We start from the raw sequence: 20,104 nt of genomic DNA, 5'->3' as shown, positions 1-20,104 counted from the left end.
AGTTTTTAAGAGCCATGCACAACATAATTGCAGTAACTTTCAGAAGTTCACATTACAAGAAACTGGTATGGAATCTAATGAAGTTCACCCATCTGCAAATGGCATGATCTTGATATGAATTCACGTTTTTGGTTCCATCAGTCAGAAGTTTCCCTTTTATTGGTGATTTGCTCCATGTGCATAGTGGGGTTAGACATGGGGTCTTTATAGAGCAAAACACAAACACTGAAAGAAAAATACAAGGATTTGCTGTTTGATTAAGATAATCCACAAAATTTATACAAACAATCTCAAAGTACTATGCATGAAAATAGTACTGTGAGGAGTAAACATAATAAACATTGTTGAATCATGTCACTCTGTGCATACAGCTTGGGTGATTACCTCAATTTGTGATTGAGAAGTGATTAAGGACATGTAACATACAAATAATACACTATTCTACAATGCAACGTTTCGGATGAAATTTAAACCACACCACTGATTCCAAACCTTAAAAGTTCAAGTTACATTTGGCTTAGACTTGGAAATGTTCTAGCTAATGAGCATGAACAAAATTATCATTTACTTGTGCCCAATTTTTTGGCTGTGAAGACTAGTGAAGTCAACTATAAGAAGGTATAATTACAGAGAATTACCTATACAGAAACAGATTTCTTATCTGTATATCAATCTTGACATCAAATAGCAAGTTGTCCTCCACAATTATTGTACAGATGTTACCTGTTAGTATTGACCTTCAAAGATCCCACCCCAATGAACACACAAAGGAAGTCATTCACATAGCAAGATCCTTTTCATCTTTGATGGTAAATATCAAATGAGAAGATTTGTCTGTAACATGATTGGTGATTGAAATTGAACTAATTTATTTAGTGAATTAACTCTTCCTACTTTAACCTGACAAGAGCCTTGATAAAAGTCCATTCACTTATGCTAGCAAACTGCACTTTCACCAATGAATTAAGTTGCCATGCCACTTTTTGTTCCATCTGAGTCACTCTATGGGAAGGAACTTTTACTAAATTGAGTCATTTCACATTGGAACACAGGTGAAGCAAGTCATATTAACTGTAAACCTATATGCAGCAAAACATTTAAGCCACAATATTTCATTCTTGAAAGTCTTTCCACATCAACTTTTCAAGTTCATGAAACATGATCATAGAAGCAATACAACAGATGAAGTTCCACAAAATTGCAGCCATTTATCCTCAATGTTAGACCTTAAGGAATCAACCAGCAGAGGTCATCTTCTAAATGCTCCCTAACTTGTACCGCATACACAGGGTTATCATATTTTATTGGAAGAAAGAACTACTTCTTGCAACAACTGTATTACAACTTTGGGGCAACTACCTGTAACTCTGGACAGTTGTAAAGATTTGCATATTAACCTGGACACTCACATGTCAAGTGAAACCAAGAAATGTGCAGACTTGACAACTATTCCCAGTTTGTATCGCAAATCTCCAGCTTTTTAAGGTTATCCCAGTCTCCTGATTTTATGTGCAAATCTCCTGGCAAAGTTTGATTTAGACTTTTTCCCCCTAAACTATTAAGAGAAACATATGTATTTATCTGCTTTAGGAATGTAGAAAAGGTGCATTTCTTGTTACCAAAAAAATATAAATATGCTAATGTCATTGTGTTCTACAGGGCTAAGTTTAGCCGGACAATTCCTTTTACATACTGTAGCTTACATTATTGCAGAGGTGACAAGTAACATAACATTGTATACATTGAATTGTTGCTACACAGGAAGATGCAAGTAGATAAGAATCAAAACCTACACTAACCTATATGAAATCTAACATTTCAGCATTAATTAATTAATCAGTGATTATCATTCAAACTTGATTTTACACTATCTATATATATCAAATCTAATAGTGCAATATTGTGATCATTATCCATAATTGATTGACACTTAACATTTAATCTCTTTCTTTTTCTAGTACTGTTTAAAAAAGGAATGTAGCATGATAGCGGGATATATGTGATACATCATAAAAGAATAGAAAGCCATCTACAAATTTCAAAAGATAGAAAAATAAAGACAAAGAATTGCATATTTTAGTTGGTTCAAAATGTCCGTCAGGAATACTAATGTCCAGCCTTACTTCTTTTGGAGGGCTTCAGCAATCCAGTTTCCCACAGTCAACTCTATTTTCTGGGAGAGACAGGGGGAAAAAAACCCTAAAAGTTCAATGTTGAATACATTTGAACTTAATTTCTCCACAGAGAGAGTGCAAGAAAATAAGACATTAAAAAAAAAAAAAAAAAATGGGCATTATATGCGACAAAAAGTTTAAATTGAAACTAATTTAATTAAGCACTATATTTATTTGTGTGTGTGTCACCCAACCAGGTGCAGATTTCTATAATATCCACCCCCTCCCCCTCTCCAATAACTGGTTGATACCAGCAGAATTCAATTTCACTTTTATACATGAGGAATTTTCAAGAAAGGATGAAAACAAGTAGAAGATAAGTGAAATTGATTGAATGTGGTATGCTGAGAGTAAATGCATTCCACCCATCAATAACAACTATACTAACTTTCTTTTCCTGAACTAGACACACATCAAAGATTGCGTTAACTACATTGATCAATGTACTCACATCCAATGCAGGTCCCAGAGCTGGTGGCATGTCTTCTCCATGTCCACCCATATCTTGGCAATGAGAGGTTCCATCAATGAAAATTGCAGTCTCATTCTCTCCAAGTGACTCGAGGACACTCAAGGAATGCCAGGGGTCAATGGACCCTAGATGAATGAAAAAGAAAACATCATCATCATGTAATATGAGCTACTCAAATCTCAAGCAGAAGGAATTGGCCTGAGAAAGAAAATATTCTCACTTTAAAAACCTATTACTGTCCTCAAAATGTGTCTTGTAATGGTGTTTTTACACTAGATCCGGATCGGATCTCGACGTCAGGATCTGATCCTGACGTTGAGATCACTGCTGTAGTGTAAACGGAGTTCAGATCTGGATCTGATCCTCCTATTTTAATGCTGGCAGTGACCAGGATCTGATCCGGACTTAGAGATCAATTTTGCAATGTAAACACTCACTCATCAAATGTGACCCAAGATATTCGGTGACCTCATTGAAATTCCAGTCCTGTATGTCCTGTATGTGCTAATTTCTACATAGATTGAGCGTGTGGACCGTGCATAGCCTAGTATTTTTGCGCCTTGAGCACCCTGTAGGGTGGATATGTGCGCATTATAAATCTCTGTTATTATTATTATTATTTTATTATTATTGTCACCCTTAAGTCTGTACACCATGACAACAAAAGTTTTGGAGTGTACGTACTATGCCATCCGCGGCTGCGCATGACACATTTTCAATTTGTTTTTTACTAACATCCGGTGAATATCGGGGAGGATCAGAGTACTACTCAAGTGTAAATGTGTCCTGATCAATATGCATAAGTTTACCCCATGGAGCAGGCGCATAGCCAGGAATATGCCAAGGGAGGGGCGAAGTTGTAGTTTCGGCATTGCAAACTATGTAAGCATAGCACCACCATGGTTGGCGCGAAGCGTACAAGAAAAATTTGGCTGAAAATGCCTCTCAGATCTGGAAAAATGAAATGGCACTTCCCAGGCCTTGTAAGTTGCATCTTAGCATTTTCTCTTTTGAAAATACTAGCGTTATCATAAAAACATTAAAACTTTTTTTTTTAAATATGCTCAAGGGGGGGCGGCTGCCCCCTTCGCCCCCCCCCCTTGGCTACGCGCCTGCCATGGAGAGATAATCATATGATTACATCAGAGGATCTGATCGGGATCTAGTGTAAAAGCACCCTAAGTTATGCACAATGGTGTTCATAAAAAAAATGTGTAGTGCACATTCCTCACTGCCTAACCATGATTGCAATTTCTCCTTATGATCTCTTTCAAGCAGGCCAAAAAAAAATGCAAATTTGTAGATGCTTGTTCATCATAATTCTGCTGGGAAGGTCAACAACATACAGATAGATATAGTGGGAAACATGCAAAATGAGAGAAGGAAGGTAAGTTTCTTGAGGGGTATATTGGGCAACTACTTGTAAAGAAGATATTTAATGTGAACAATGCCAAAGATTCATGAGACCCTTCAAGTATAAAGTCCTCTAAAAAAAAAAAAAAAAACATGTAACACTTGCAGATGTTCTTTTTCTAAATATGTTATTCCAAGCAGTAGAATGACCCATTACAGTGAGAGGGGTGGAGGATCAGTGGAAGGTCATTCATGCATATCATAAAGATAGCATTTCTTTTAGCATACTGATGAGTGAATTTCCACCTCCCTTTCCTCCAGTCTCTGACTTAAATGTAAATAAGATAACATTGCTAGTTCTCACCATTAATGAAGAGAATTCGCCCTCCTTTAGGCTTGTCACTGCCATAGTAATCGTTTGTAAAGTTAGCTTGTTGGAAGACAGACTTCTCAGAAACACCGAAAGCATCTTTACAGAAAGTCAAGTCACGTGTGAGGTCCAACCCATGACTGAATGGACACTGAGATCCAACCTCACAGGTCTGGTCTGTAATAAATTCAGCCAGTGATGGAAATTCAGATGAAAGACCATAGAAAAATACATAAAGAAACTTACGTAGGCTCCAGATCATTTGGGGGGGGGGGGGGGGACATTGTATTCGAAAGGAAAAAGGAATTATTGAAATAGATTTGTTACAGGTCTATTAACCACCTTTACTATGAGAGGCACCTAACAGAATTATCAGCTAGCATAGCTTGATAATGTTGATGATAAAGAAACCAGGTAACATCAAAAATGATTTAGGTAGAATTTTCAACTTTTTCAAAATATGATCATTGAAACTGTGACAGTTTGCACCAGATTCATATTGACAAATAGTTTGGTTTTGATTTATCCTTCTTTCTATTGTTTTTGACCTTGGATTGAAAGTTTACCTTAAGAGAATGAGAAGTTACCAATAAAACTACAAATGCTGTAGATTAATCACATTAAAAAAACGCATCCAAATTTTGGAGCAGAATACTAGAAAGTAGTACAACATTATTTTCTTTCATATTTCCACCCTTGAATTTCGTTAAGTTCATTCTTGGTGCAAAACATGTTAACTTCAAATGTGCTACCTCAAAACAGCAACAGAATATAGATTATTAAACTTCACCAGGATACTGAGAATTAGATCCACTCTCATATTAGTCAAATGTAAATTTACTTTTAGACTATATTCTTTGTCATGGTTCCAGATTTGTGGTGACCACCCTCACCTTAATAAGCACATAATCAGCAAAACGCACAGAGATTTAAAAAAGGGTCTCACATATATCGTCCCTTGTTTCGCGTACTGACGAATGTTAGAAAGTTATCTATCACGATCCAAATCAATTCACTGCTTTGCAACTGAATGTTTGATCACAAATAATACCTTTCAAGCAGTATCCTAATTTTATGTTACAGACAACAAATTATATTTTATAGCCGTTTCAAATTTAAAGGATGTAGAACAATTTTTAAGGGCATATAAATGTTTTAAAAACATTCGTCACTATGTAAAACAAAATAAAATGATATTTATATTCGTCAGTGCGTGAAACAAGGGACAATATGCATGTGACAGGAGTTTAAGAATCAATTTTGTGGTTGTTGCACAAACTGTCTTTCCTCCATGCTAATTTTTACAGCATAAATCCCCAATAGTCTATAAAGTAAGTTTACCAACATGAGATGTTTGTTCCAATTCTCGAATCCCTCCATTCTTCCCTACTTAATCACCCACATCCCACCCCACCAATGGCATTAGACAAAAGCATTGCCAACTTCAGTTTTGAGATTGTTCCCGGTTAATGGTCTTATAAATTAAACCTTCCAGCAAACTTACAGTATCCAAACTGGGTGCATGTCTGATAAATCCACGCTTTAATTGGGTTTTGTTCGAGTTCCTTACGGTATGTCTCGTAAGAAACATCCATGCATCCAAGGTTCAGTGAGATCTGCACCTAAGATATATAAGGCATTGAAGAGGTTGATGTAGAAAGATGCTTTATAAAGTAGTACTTAAAATCATACCTGTTTGATTTTGTTTTTCCAAAACTGCAAGCACATTATCAATGTGATATTTAAACTAGGCTATGCTTAGGTATATCAACCATGACGTTTTGCAGAGCTAGACCAAAAAAAGTAAGTGATGGTATTTGTTCTGCAAATTAAGAGAATTTATCAAGGTTCGAAAAAACATCAAACAACAGTGCATAATTTAATTAGTATTAAAATTTTGCATAGCACTTTTGACGGCTTTTGATGTTTGCATCTCATAAAATACTATGGTTCCTCTGTACAAAACCTGCTACACATCTCTGCACTTGTATAGCAATTTGTCCAATTTGCATAGCAATTTGCCCATTTTGCATAGCAATTTGCCCATTTTGCATAGCAATTTGCCCATTTTGCATAGCAATTTGCCCATTTTGCATAGCAATTTGCCCATTTTGCATAGCAATTTGCCCATTTTGCGTAGCAATTTGCCCATTTTGCATAGCAATTTGCAATGCGATTCCGGATCAATTACTCACTGCAAAATTGTGCCCTTTTACGGCACAAGACACGCCCACTTCTACAGTTATTACAACAACAAACCAGAAAGCCAGTGGGCTTTATATTGTGATTCCTTGCCAATTGAGATTATAATCCCAATTGCTTTCGTTATTGTTGATTAAATTGATCAGCAAGGTTCTTTCACTGACTGTGAACCTACCTACTAAATATGTTAACTTACCATGTTTACAAGCTATTTCTTGGAAAAATTAACTCAAGCCCTGCCCCCTAATAAATGTGCATAATATCACATTGAACATACATTATTATGTTCCAGCTATCTACCAACACCTTCACACAAAGTATGATTCAATTCTGGAAACGTTTACATTTGACCCTGTGACCACTTTTATATTCTTGAGATGAGCACCAAAATCAATAAGGCTCTTCTACTCACTATGGCGCATATACGTACCAAGTATGACTTCAATTTAACTTGTCGTAATTTAGTTACCGTGTTTACAAGCTATTTTAGTGAAAATAAACTTAAGCCCCGCCCCCTAATAAATATCAACTTGATGTACCCACTATCTACCAACACATTAATATCAAGTATGAATAAATTCTGACTTTAGGTTGCAGAGTTATTAGCATTTGAAGATTTTACGTTTGACCCTGTGACCTCATTATTATTCATGAGATGAGCACCAAAATCAAAAGGGTTTTTCTACTCAGTATGGCGCATCTATGTACCAAGTATGACTTCAATCCAACTTGCCATTGTTGAGTTACCTGTTTACGAGCCACACACAAACACGCACCCACACACGCAATCACAATCAAATAGATTCCTTGAGCCTTTGGCCAAGGAATCAAAAAGGAAACCTTGCTTACATGGTTGAAGAATTTGATCAAATTTTGGTATGGGTCAGATGTAGCCATCATCTCTTTGCAAACTCCGGCGATCCAACTTTCATTCCCCAGTCCCCTGTTGTATTGAACAGAGCTCATAAACGGATCCTGAAGTGTCGACAAGAAAGTCTCCGCATCTAGATTATTGGTCAGGTTCTGGCATAAATTGAAATCTTTTTGAAGCTGCGACGATTGTTTGCTGGTGATGAGTTCATCCACTTTGGCAAATGCTGCAGTTACATTTCCAATGCACTGGAAAGAAGGAGAAATCATATGGAACTGAAATAGACAATAGCTGTTAATGAACAAGCAAGGAGACAAGTAGGACAATAGATTGTCAATCTTCAGTTACAAGCATTCATGTACCTTATGACAATAAACTTTCAACCTTACTAACCACCCTATTCAGATATGGCTCTAAGGTATTGAATTGATAAGTAATCCCCCATACCCTCCCCCCTCTCTCCCCCCTAATTGAGAATCCAACACCTCTGCAAAATTCAACCACGTTATCACAATATGAAGGAAATGACTTAACATCTTACCAAGATATGGACTTACCATTCCACATCTTGCTCTCCCTGAATCCCCCACCCCTGCCTTCTACATTCTCTTGCATCTCTAGCTTCCACTTTCACAGGTTTTCCTATGCTTTCCTTTACACCTCCATTACTAATCAGCTTCCATGTTTACACCCTACAGAATTTATCTCCACAGTCATTAATCCTTTCAGCCCTCCCTGCTTTCATTTCACCTCTCCTTTGCCGTGTCTGTTTTGTTCTAGAGTGCAATTTAGTTGTCCTGTGCATCTGTTTCTCTTCCTGTGTCCTGAAGCTGGTTTTCGTTTCAGTTAGCCTCTGAACAAGATCCTGTTACAATCGAAATGCCACACCCTCTAACATTTATACTCTGAAAAATTGCAAGCATTTGCCTTTTTCAATTCATCACTTTTCTTCTAAAATAATACAACTGATTTATCACTGTGTTATGATTATTACTTTCTTAATATATATTTCACTGATGTTGTTCTGAAATAAATCACTTCATCATTCAATTTCTTGTTTGTTCAATTGCTCCAATTTTGATCCCCCCTCAAAGGTCGAGGGATCAGGGGAGGGGAGTGGGGATTGTTTTTCAATTACTTGAGTAAGTACTTAAAGCAGCATTTTGCGTTCTTTTCTATGGTTTTTCTCAACCTCACTGATTCCACGATGCCATAACGACATACATAACTAGCTCATCTATTCAAATCTTACTTCAAATGGTGGCATCAAGAGTCGAAAAATTTACAACTTTCAACTTTGTTTTTCTCGAAGATATTTTCCGTTGGGATCCAAATAAACCTCGCCCATAATATGAATATTTAAAACCTACGAACGTCATTGGCCAATACGTAATACAACGCCATGCTTGATTTGTGTAGATTGTCTATGGCAGTTGTACCAGGGAGCTGTTAGAGTCCAGCTTGCTGGTTGTACCAAGTTACCAACTTGACGTTTGAATCCATTTTTAGCAACGGCTCATAACTAAACCTGCATCTCTGATTGGTTGGATTCAAACTAGTGGGTTGGGGGAACTGTATGCGATTAATATAAAATGTGGAATTTGTCGGTGGACACTTTTCTCATTATCTGCAAATGTCCTTAATTACTCGCCAATTAACGCTTTTGGCAGGGAATAAACTTGGCTAATACCTTTGTTTGCTGTTTTGTGATTGATATATGGAGATAAAAACTTGATGGACTTGTCAAAAAAGTGGAAAACGGCAACAAAACGCAAAATGCTGCTTTAATCAAAGGTAATAACTTTGCTGACTTCCTTGTTCAGTTGTCCAATTTAGCTGTCTGTCCATCTGTCTCTTTTTAAGTGTGACCTCAGTCTGATTTCAGTTAGCCTCAGAATAAGATCCTTCTAGGATCAACATGTCAGGGCCTTTAAAGGCATTGAAGACTTGCCCCAAACTGCGTGCGGCCATCTGAAAAAGTTAACTTTCCGTTGCTTGCAAGTGACGTTTTGTTCGTGTCGCTACAAAATGCAGACAGTTCAGTAATGAAACGTGATACCTTGTTTTCTTTAGCTGGACCTGAGATCTCCATCGCTGTATTGTCTGTACACTGTACTGTGGGTATTGACCGCAGCTGTATGTACTGACTGTACACTAGTGTCTAATTACCGACGGTAGCAAGTTGTGTGCGTATTTTCTGGGATCGATAGTGGTGTCTTACACTTCTGTTACACCTCATTCGAAACTAGGTCAGATTACCGGCATTAGACGTTTCCTTTTGCGCGAGTCTTCACGCCCTTTAACTTTGATTTATTTTATTATAAAACTGAAATAATGATAACAGTTCTTAGTAATGCAACTTGAGAATTAAACGAAGCAGAGGTATAGGAAAAGGAAATGGCAATAGCTCTCTCCAATTAATAACCAGTATTGTTATTAAACATCGCTTCTGATAAAAAGTGTAGTTATACATCAAACTTATACATAAACCAAACTAATTTCTTTCAGCTGCCAACTTTCATAAGTAAACAGTTTGATGGTAGCAGGCTGTGAAAATTTTCTGAACATACAATATTTCTTTATCAATAATTTAGAAGAAGACACAAACAAAATATTGGCCAAGACCCTGACTTGATTTAATGATCACCAGGCTCTAGTAACTGAGGTATCCAGCCCCTTATTCTGTCTCAAATTCTGGTTTACCTTTCTTCACTGGCATCCACCAATCAGAAGCACAGTACATTGCATGCATTGTAACTAGTAATCAAACTCAGGTTTTCTTCTGCATGACCCAAAATTGCAGCAAAAGGGAATATCCATTTCAAAGTTAAGAAATAGAAGATACAAACATTGAACATTTTATTTCATTGATGTTTCCTTACCTCAGCCGATCCTCCTGCCTCTGAATTGCTCAGGCTGGCATTGACGACATCATTATAACCTTGGAAATCAACTTGAGCTCTCACAGGCGCTGATGATGCCAAGGAACCATAGATCAAGTGATGGAACTGAAGACGGGAAGGGCGTGGGAAGTTATGTTTGGAGGTATTTATTGTGGGATACAAATTTAGATGCTGTTTTGACTGTTTTCAGACTGAACTTTATTTATCTTAGACCCTTACCACAGTAATACACTGTTACAGGTGTATGTGTGGGAGAGGGTGGGGAAGGAAAGTGAGGGTAGGAAAACAAAGGAGAGGGGAAAGGAGGAAGAAGGGAGAGGAGGGCAAGGAGGACAAAGGCTACGGAAAGGATGGGGAAGGAAAGGAAAGGGCAAGGATGGAAGGAAGGGAAGTGAACCAGAAAGCCAACAGATTGTGTGATTCCTTGCCAGATTTTGTGCACAGATAGTATCTATGGGTCATAGGGTGGATCCATACACTAAGGGTGAAGTTCATCAAAGTTTAACCCATGAAGCTATTTGTGACTGCAAGGTTTTCAGGCTTAAATCTCTGTGACCTCAAATGAAATTTGACCTCCAAAGAAAACAATAAGGATCAAGAAGGTACATCTACACATTATGTATGAAGTTCATCACAGCTGTACTTTGTGAGTTATCATGTCAACAAAGTTTCACACTTTGACCTCAAATGACCTTTGAACTCCAGAGAAAACCACAGGATTCTTGTACTTACCAAGACGGATTTGCATACACAGTACAAACGTCATGCAAGCCACGCCTTCTGAGTTATAGTGTTTACAAGATTTCAAGCTTCGACCAATGTTGACCTCAAATGACTTCTGAAGTCCACCAATTTTTCAATAGGGGTCTGGTACTCACCATGAAGGATGTACATACAAAGTAAGAACTTCATCCAAGCTTCACTTTTTGACAATTTTGAATATTTTGACTTCTGCTGACCTTTGACCTCCACCAATTTCAATAGGGTTCTTGTCATCATTAAGTTGCATCTACTTTTCAATGTGAAGCCATTCCACCATGTACTTTCTTGAGTATGTGCTTAAAAAACAAGGCGACTCACACACACACACATGCCATCAGCATCTCATAGCTTCCACAAAATGGAGGAGAGGGTATTTGACAAAAAATCTGCCTTGCTAGTGTTTACTCTGCTTTCCTTAAGACCTTTGATGACTTTAATAAACCTATAGTAAACGCCAATATGAGTCTGCTTCTCACCACAGGATATCTACCAACAAGTTTTCTGGGTAACTGTGTTTTGGAGTGACATACAAAGACATAACGTCCTGACAAAATATTCAATAAAACATCTTTGTACCTTTATACTCATCCATGCTGACAGTGACCCAGGGTATGAACCACCAATTGAGATCCACACATTCGAGTCTGAAAGATGATACTGGCTAGTAGCAAAGCCGATGAAACTGGCTAAATCTGCAAGTCTAAAGAAAATAAGAAAGAAAGAGATATTTACATTTCACATAAAACTTAGGTGTGTTAGCTTCAAGGAGTGTTATTAATTCAAGGAGTGTTAGCTCAGTGGTTAACGCCGGTGCCTTCCAATCACAAGGTACCCGGTTCGAGTCACTCCAAGATTAATGTATGTCGTCCAGTTACAGAGTTGTTGACAATTGACAATCCATAATCATGGACGTTAAATATGAATCAAAAAGACTGACTTCGGTCAGTTTGCGGCTTTGATAAGCCAACTACAGTAGGCTTCTTCGCGAGTTCCTGCTGCAGGAGGATCTAAAATACTTAGGTCTTTATTACAACATAAAAGAACCTCTTACAAGTCTGTTGCTTTTGAAACTTAGTATCAATACTTAACCCAGGCCTATACACAATGGCATGGCAGCAGTACAACAGCCTAGCCATCTTTGCATATAAAGCTCATAAGAAAACTTGTGTTTTGTTATCACAAGATTACTTAAAGTGATTACACACGTTTCGTGAAAGGAAATATATAAACAATACAGATGGTAAGTCAGCGTTCCTTCGATCAGCTTCATCAAACGCGAGTTAGAACTTGAGCTAACTGTTAATACTAGTATTAGTAGGGCCTAGGTCTTAGTACATGTAGCCTAGTCAGGGACCTAGTTCTAATATTATTATGCTATTAGGCCTAGTCAAAGAGAGATTTTGAAGATGATTCAAGGTCTGTGATACCAAGTGTGTGTGACCATAGGCTAGGTTTTGTACACTTATTACTACGTATAGTCACCAAGTCTGCTATAGTCGCATCGATGATCAGCTGTTCTTTGAGCAAGGAGAGCTTCATTGGTACTGAATATGCATTACAATATGTTCTCTCATTAGCTTGTTTTAATCAAGAGGCACGGATTAACAGAATACATGAATGAAATCTGTCTTAAGCCGATAAATTTTTAGTTCCTTCGATCATTAATTCCTTAATTAATGAAACGTTTTTGGCAAACTTACCTTGGTGAAACCCTTTTCATAGTTCGTTAGATAAGCAGCTTAAACAAAGTTCCATTTTTGTAAATGAACAGTGTTACTTATTTCTATTTCAAAACATACAGAATCACTTTAATACGAGCCGATTACATAAATTTTGGATGGAAAAACACAACCTGGCCACAACCTCTAAGCAGTTGGGCACTAGTTCCTTAAAAAATAACTTAATTGGCTATGTTACTTACGCTTGTTGGCTGCTAAGGTGCTCAAGATTTTCATTAGTAAGACCGCCCTTCGGTACGCTGTCACCATAGAAACGATGCTCTACCCCAAATATCAACGCACCGTATTTCTTGGCCATTTCCAAGTGATGACCTGAATGTTTGTAAAGAAAATGTATCCTGTTTAACATGTTGTCAGCTTTATGAGACTTTGCAGTTGAACAGCAAAATTACAGTTTCAAAAAGGCTTACCAGTTAGAGCATGTTATTTCTGAACTTGATAACTGCTATGTAGATGTTCAGCAAGATGGAAAATTTTGAGTGCACGCAATGGTTGCATAATTTTCTACATTGTTTTCTACAACAAGAGCCCAAGGGCACTATGGTTCCATGCTTATAAGGACTAAGCACTATCCTAAAATTGTTATATCTGGGTTTAATGTACACAAACAATATTATTGCCATAAATATCACAAATCAATGATTGGTCCTTTTGAGAATCTGTTGACTTTTGTTAGATTTGTTTATAAGAACTTACAGAATCATCCTTACTGCAGTACATGTACTTAATAACTAATAACGAACATGTCGGACCCTGTCAATGGGAGTTATTGCTTTGTTTATTATTTTGGTTTTGGCCCCTAACTGACCTTTACAAGCACCGATAACAATAGGGCACACCTTCTCACTATGGCGGATCTAAATACCAAGTTTGAGTTATAAGTTCAACTTTTCCTTGTTGAGTTACAGTGTACCAAAGCAAGTGTTTCAGACACACACACACACACACCAAGTTGACTACATAGATTCCTTTTGCTAAAGCAAGGAACCAAAAAGGAATAGAATGCTCATTTTGAGATAACATATGCATCTAAGTGTGGCAGGGTTTTTGGTAGTGTTTGCACTGGGTATCCAGGTACCGGGTGCCTGCCCAACGCGATACTACCCGGCTCCTAATTTATTACCCAAAACCTACACAAAGTATGATTTTGATGAGGAAATTGAAAGAATTCTCACATTTATTATTTATTGATTCGTTTTTTTCATAGAAGGATAGACTGACAAGGAAGTTTACGAGATGTTACTAATGGATTATAGACGGGATAACTAAAAAATAATAATCGCAAGTGGCTCTTTACTCAACGTTTATTCCAAATGCGATCAAATTGCGCGAATCGCGCAAACTCCCAGCTAATGCGAACCCTGGGCCTGCATAATAGATACTGTAGTAGTAGTAAAAACTGTTTAAGAGCTAAACTGGATATTTATATTGTCTGATCCAATGGAGGTGGAGGGCAAACATAAGCAGAGGTGGCAGTGCGATGTTAGTAGTGATATTAATTATATGAAGTTATTAACAAGTTAATGAAAGGAACCAAAGCAAATAGAACTTATTGAGGAAGGTTTTATACCTTATCTTACACTACGTATTTGAACATGAAAACATTGTCAATGGAGAATATAATTAATTTATTATAGCATCCAATATGTAATTTCTTGAAAATCGCGATACACGAGGGTAAACCAATTTTTTCTGGGTACCCGGATACCCGACGGGTAACAGCTCTCGGGTACCCGGTTCAGGTGAGTGTGTCTTCGCCTTGCACAAGATTATTCTGCCAAGGGTTATTAGTCCGAAATATAGAGATTTTTACAGGAAACCAATTAGAAGATCAATTGGATACTGTTCTTCTTGTGTTTGGATTCCAATTTGAGAGCAATAAATGGGACGAAACTTGAAACAGTTTAATAATAAAGAGACTTAAAAATATGAGAAAAAACAGGACGTAGACTAACTGAGAACTCACAAATACAAAAATATACTTCTCTGAAGTCATGCTAACCAGCATGGACGCACGCTCAGCTGATTGGCTGAAGTGCCGATAGCAACCAATGATAATAACTCTTGATTGGACAGCTAAATGCAACTGTATGCAAATATAATATCATGTCACACACATTACGTATGCAGATAGATGCACAACAACACATAGATTCTGTCAACAACAACTACGGCTTCTGGTGGTCTGTCAACCAATGCTAGGAATAAAGTAACTAAACATATTAAACCTTCACCTCCGGTCACACGGAAATGACACATGAACTTTACATGACCTCGTTAGTAGTGACACATGCTTGCATATACTTAAATAGTGAAATGACGTCTCACATAAATTTATGCTTGATTCTACTGTAAGTAAAATGTTAACTACAAATGGGCTGTGCTTCTATGTAGCAAGGACAACTGAAGCCCTAAATCTTGGTAGACAGTAGATGGAGATGCTAAGGCACTACTTCAAATTGTGATATGGCTGTTAGGTTAATTGCTAAGAGAAAAAAACAATAACATTTAGTCCATCTACTTCACCAAAAGTTATTATTTATTTGGTAAAACTTCCTGAACATCTTCGCTGTATGCGGGGATGATACTTTTGAATTTCTCTCGACATTCTGTACGTACCTGAATTAACTTCACCTGCATCTAAGGGCCCCTCACCGCCGATGTAAAGAAATACAGGCCCTCGATCTGCTCCATGCCAATAAGCATCAATCACATGGTATCGTTGCTGATATGTTTTATCAACCTACAAGTAAAAATGACCAGATGAAATAAATGAATATAATACAAACGATCATATCAGGGAACCATAGATTAAACATTTTGAGTTTCATGAAACATTAATTGAGACGCTTTTAGCTGTAAACCAGATAAACTATGTACATTACTAAACTTAAATCACCTGAACTATGTTACATGTCAGGAAATTTTTAGGAAAGAATTATATCTAAGACTGAAAATAACAGTGGAAAGCTTCTGCTGTGTATTACCTTGAGAGCAATGAAATGGTGACCAGTGTTTACCACCAATTTATTGCTGCTCACTCTCATAGAGCACAAAAATTGCATTACCACAGTCGATCGAGCTGGTTCCCATTCTAGTCAATAAGTTGCTTGTTACTTTTAAAGGCATTGAAGACTCGCCCCAAACCGCGTGCCGCGCTCTGAAAAAGTTAACTTTCCATTGCTTGCAAATGACATTTTCTTCTTGTCGCTACAAAATACAGACAGTAATGAAATGTGATACCTTGTTATCTTTTATCTAGACCTGAGATATCCACGCTGCTATATGTATACTGTGCTGTGGGTATTGACCGTAGCTGTATGTATTGACTGTAACCTACCCTAGTGTCTAATTACCAACGGCGGTAGCAAGCTGTGTGTATTTTCGGGGATCGATGGTGGTGTATAATACTTCTGTTACACCTCATTCGAAACTAGGTCAGATTACCAGCATGAGACGTTTCTTTGTGAGCGAGACTTCACACCCTTTAAGTTTGCTTATACAATTCCCAGCTGTCTGTTTATTATGTATTGCTTTGGAAAAGTTGGTTGCATCCAACTAGAACTAAGAGAGGTAACTAAATTGATGCACATGGAAACAGTGAGTATATGTGAAACACACTTACAATTTATGCAATTTTTGGGGCATTACGACCCTCATAATTCAACCCCCGACCACTAATTAATTAATGGCAAAGTATGAATGTTCTTCCTAACGTGAGTCATCACAACCTGAGCCAGCTTGCAAATGCCTTAGAAATGAGGATTTAAAAAAGAAAAGTGTGAAACAACCTATTGTTAAAAAAAGTTAAATTTTCTTTTTTCCTTTGCTACACTCACAAGCGGATCAAAGTGGTCCAATGGCTGCTCTATGTACGATGTTGTTACATTAGCCGGTGGATCATCTCGATACCAACCCTCCATCATATCTTGAAGATGCTTTTGCCTTAGTTTATGAAAGAGGACTCCTGTAGAAAGAAGTACATTTAATTATTACTAAAATGTCAGTTAGTCTTGAGGTCAAATGGTTCTAGTTAATATAGTGCAATGTTGCATTTCAATAATGGGAATAACAAGAATGATAATGACATGCAGACCATGATTTGTAACATACTAAACTAGCTCATTGAGGATTAATTGACAGTCGCAGATTGAATTTGACTGATTGATCTGTTGGTTGATTGAAGGATTGACTTATGTGAATGATGCGAAATGAATGATATTTAAATCAATTAATCTATCAAATCCACTAATGAATAAATTTATGTCTCTCCATGTTTACTATGCAATATCAAATTTGAATGACTCTTTCTCCGATCATACACAATCATGAATGGGATTGACTTAAGACATGAAAGTAGGTATACCAAGGAAGTACTTCCATGTAACATTTCATGCAAGAAATACATGAGAGAAGTTTGAGGAGATATTCTTCAACAAGAAATGAAAGTGAAACCTCAAACTTCTGTATTTGAATACGTGTGCATTTTCAATGGGACACAGAGCACACTAGAATTCATTTAAGAGCATGAGTAAAATCTGTAGAACCAAATTTGAATGTCTTACCATATCCTGATACACCACACTGCAAAGTGAGAAGGGAGAAACACAAACAAAGTGTCCAATTCATCATTTCTTTTACACCTGATCTGAAAAGAAAATAATAAGAATGAAATTTACACAAACTTCATTTAAAGGGTGTGAAGAATCTTGCAAAAGAAACATCTTATGCCGGTAATCTGACCTAGTTTCGAATGAGGTGTAACAGAAGTGTTACACACCACCATCGATCCCAGAAAATACACACACAGCCTGCTACCATCGGTAATTAGACACTAGTGTACAGTCAGTACATACAGCTGCGGTCAATACCCACAGCACAGTATACAAACGATACAGCGATGGACATCTCAGGTCCAGCTAAAGATAACAATTAAGGATTATGTTTCATTACTGTCTGCATTTTGTAGCGACACGAACAAAACGTCACTTGCAAGCGACAGAAAGTTAACTTTTTCAGATGGCTGCACATGGTTTAGGGCGAGTCTTCAATGCCTTTAAGTGCACAACTGTAATTTGTTTGACTAACCGTTACCAAGGAATAATTTCTGGGGATGGAATTTTGTGTAGCAGTTTTCAAGTCTTTGAATTTTGTATCTTACAAAATTCCATAGTTTCTGTGTACAAAACTGCTATATATCTATTATCCATTTTGAATAGCATTTTGAAAGGCGATAGCAGATAAAGTATTCACTGAATATTTAAGTTTTCTAGCGCTATTGCTTTTGTACTTTGCCTATACACCAAATGCGAGATAGGCCTACATGATAAATTGCTATTTAACCATTTTTTTTTGTTTCAATGGTTCCAAGCTCTGGCTTCATCAAAGGACTGTTATTTTAATGGCTGACACATTCGTACACAGTCAAGTTTCACGTATTATTACCTATAAAAGACTATATTCAAATAAGCTAAGCTTGCTACACATGTATAGGAATAATGACTGAGTTAGACTATAGGCTGCAAATGCAATGAGGACAAGGAAGTAGGACCAGGAGCAGAGTACGAAAGTATGCATTTTGTAACATTGCCCTAGGCCTAGGTGACAGTTTGCAGCGAAATTTTTTATGTAAAGAATGTTAGGTAAAAACTTACATTAATAACCGCGACTGCGTGAGTTTGGTTATAATCAAATCAAATGGAACTCCAGATCGGGCATACCAATGCAACTCCGCGCACTTCGTTCTATTATCAATTATCACATGATCCCGTGATATTAGCAATAGCAGTAAACTGTCAACGTCTCAGTGATCACGGACTGTACGTGCAAAGTCAATGAGTGTAAACTTGGCAAAGTTGACTTGCTGACGTACCCCTTGCCCCTATAAAACAAGGGAATTAGCCCGGTGAGGGGGTTGTGATAAATTTCGTATACACGCTATAAACGTTGTATGAATTTGGGGGCGAAAGGATGTCGCGTTTCCGCGTGGGGGCGGAAACTTTGTCAACCCCTCAGTGATCACTGACTTAGCCCTCGAAAGCGCTATGGTCCCCTCTCCCTTTCTCTCTGTAGTTGAATTGTATGCCCATAGGTTCGAAATCGGTAAGGAAGTTCGTACTTCCACTGTAGGCGTTTGTCACTTGTATCGAACAATACTAGTTCTGTTTTGGTGACACATTTGCCTTACTCTAGAGATCAAACATGATGCTAACCAACTGTGTTTTCCGGTGCTAGGGTTTTCTATGTTGGGCATTTCATGTGACATGTGCCCTACTTTGACCTACAGGTTATACATTTTGATGGGGGGGGGGGGGTGGGGGTTCGTATGTGGAGTTCTCCGAGACCCTCTCACTACTGCCACCATTCCTCTTTGAAATTCGATGTCCGAATAATTTGTTACCTTTTAGAGATGAGAATACTAAGAAATGTACAACATTTGTAGGAAATGAAGATTGCAGACAAACAGTTGCACAGACAAATATATACAGTGTAGCAGATGCATGGGTACCACTTCCTATACTTGCCAGTCGCAGATCAAGAGAAGGTCATGGGTGTATTCACTTCCCACCCTACATGCACGAGGAGTCAGCTTCCACGACCCCAGGGCCACGCATGTCCTTTAAATATAAGAAAATGAACCCATAATCCAACTTACGGCAATCTGGATTTGGCGAAATAAGGTGTAGTCAGGGGCGGCAATTTGTTTCAAATATTGGGGGGGGGGGGACGTATGCTTGGGTGCAGGCGCGTAGCAACTTTCATCCTCCAAATTGTTAGCGCTCTTCGTGATATTTTGTATAAATATTTATATTTATATATATATATATATATATATATATATATATATATATATATATATATTTGGTGATATTTACTAAGTAATTGTGACACGGATATGATATATAGACTGGCGCGTAGCGAGGAATTTGCCAAGGGAGGGGCGAATCTTTTAGGCAAACTATCTAAGCGTAGCGCCACCAGTTGGCGCGAAGTGTAAAAGAAAATTTTGGCTGAAAATGTCTCCCAGATCTTTGGAAATGACACTTCCCAGGCCTGGTAAGTTGCATCTATTTTCTGTTTGAAATTATACTAGCGATATCATAAAAAATACAAAAAATATGCTCAAGGGGTCGCCCCAAATATTGGGGGTTATTATAAACTATATCCCCCTACCTAAAATATTGGGGGACATGTCCCCCACCCCGTCCCCCCATGATCGCCGCCCATGGGTGTAGTCACGCGCTTTTGAAGTGGATTT

General features: G+C 37.7%; 1 protein-coding gene across 2 annotated transcripts; it reads right to left on the bottom strand.

Moving 5' to 3' along the window:
• Positions 1-237: 237 nt before the first annotated feature.
• LOC139965752 (thymus-specific serine protease-like) lies at positions 238-18,720 on the bottom strand. 2 transcript variants are annotated; one of them, XM_071968436.1, is made up of 12 exons: positions 18,501-18,720; positions 17,412-17,489; positions 16,686-16,813; positions 15,466-15,589; positions 13,029-13,158; positions 11,684-11,807; positions 10,325-10,450; positions 7,421-7,690; positions 5,874-5,991; positions 4,364-4,546; positions 2,626-2,771; positions 238-2,173 (listed from the first exon to the last, which is right to left on the bottom strand). In XM_071968436.1, the coding sequence occupies exons 2-12, from the start codon at positions 17,476-17,478 to the stop codon at positions 2,120-2,122; spliced, it is 1,470 nt and encodes a 489-aa protein (XP_071824537.1). In that variant the 5' UTR covers positions 17,479-17,489; positions 18,501-18,720; the 3' UTR covers positions 238-2,119. The 2 variants fall into 2 exon arrangements, with proteins under 2 accessions (XP_071824537.1, XP_071824536.1); XM_071968435.1 differs by having other exon boundaries at positions 17,412-17,494; positions 18,501-18,685.
• Between the last annotated feature and the right edge of the window lie 1,384 nt (positions 18,721-20,104).

Source organism: Apostichopus japonicus, chromosome 3 (genome assembly GCF_037975245.1).
Source record: "Apostichopus japonicus isolate 1M-3 chromosome 3, ASM3797524v1, whole genome shotgun sequence".
Classification (NCBI taxonomy): domain Eukaryota; kingdom Metazoa; phylum Echinodermata; class Holothuroidea; order Aspidochirotida; family Stichopodidae; genus Apostichopus; species Apostichopus japonicus.
Note: the sequence above shows the minus strand (reverse complement) of the source record. Positions and strands in the feature narration are given on the sequence as shown.

Coding starts and splice junctions, on each gene's coding strand:
- LOC139965752 (XM_071968436.1), bottom strand. CDS start 17,478: ATGATGAATTGGACACTTTGTTTGTGTTTCTCCCTTCTCACTTTGCAG. Junction 13,159..15,465: donor TGCAGGTGAAGTTAATTCAG/GTACGTACAGAA, acceptor ACAAACATTCAG/GTCATCACTTGGAAATGGCC. Junction 2,772..4,363: donor GCGAATTCTCTTCATTAATG/GTGAGAACTAGC, acceptor TCATTCATCTAG/GGTCCATTGACCCCTGGCAT.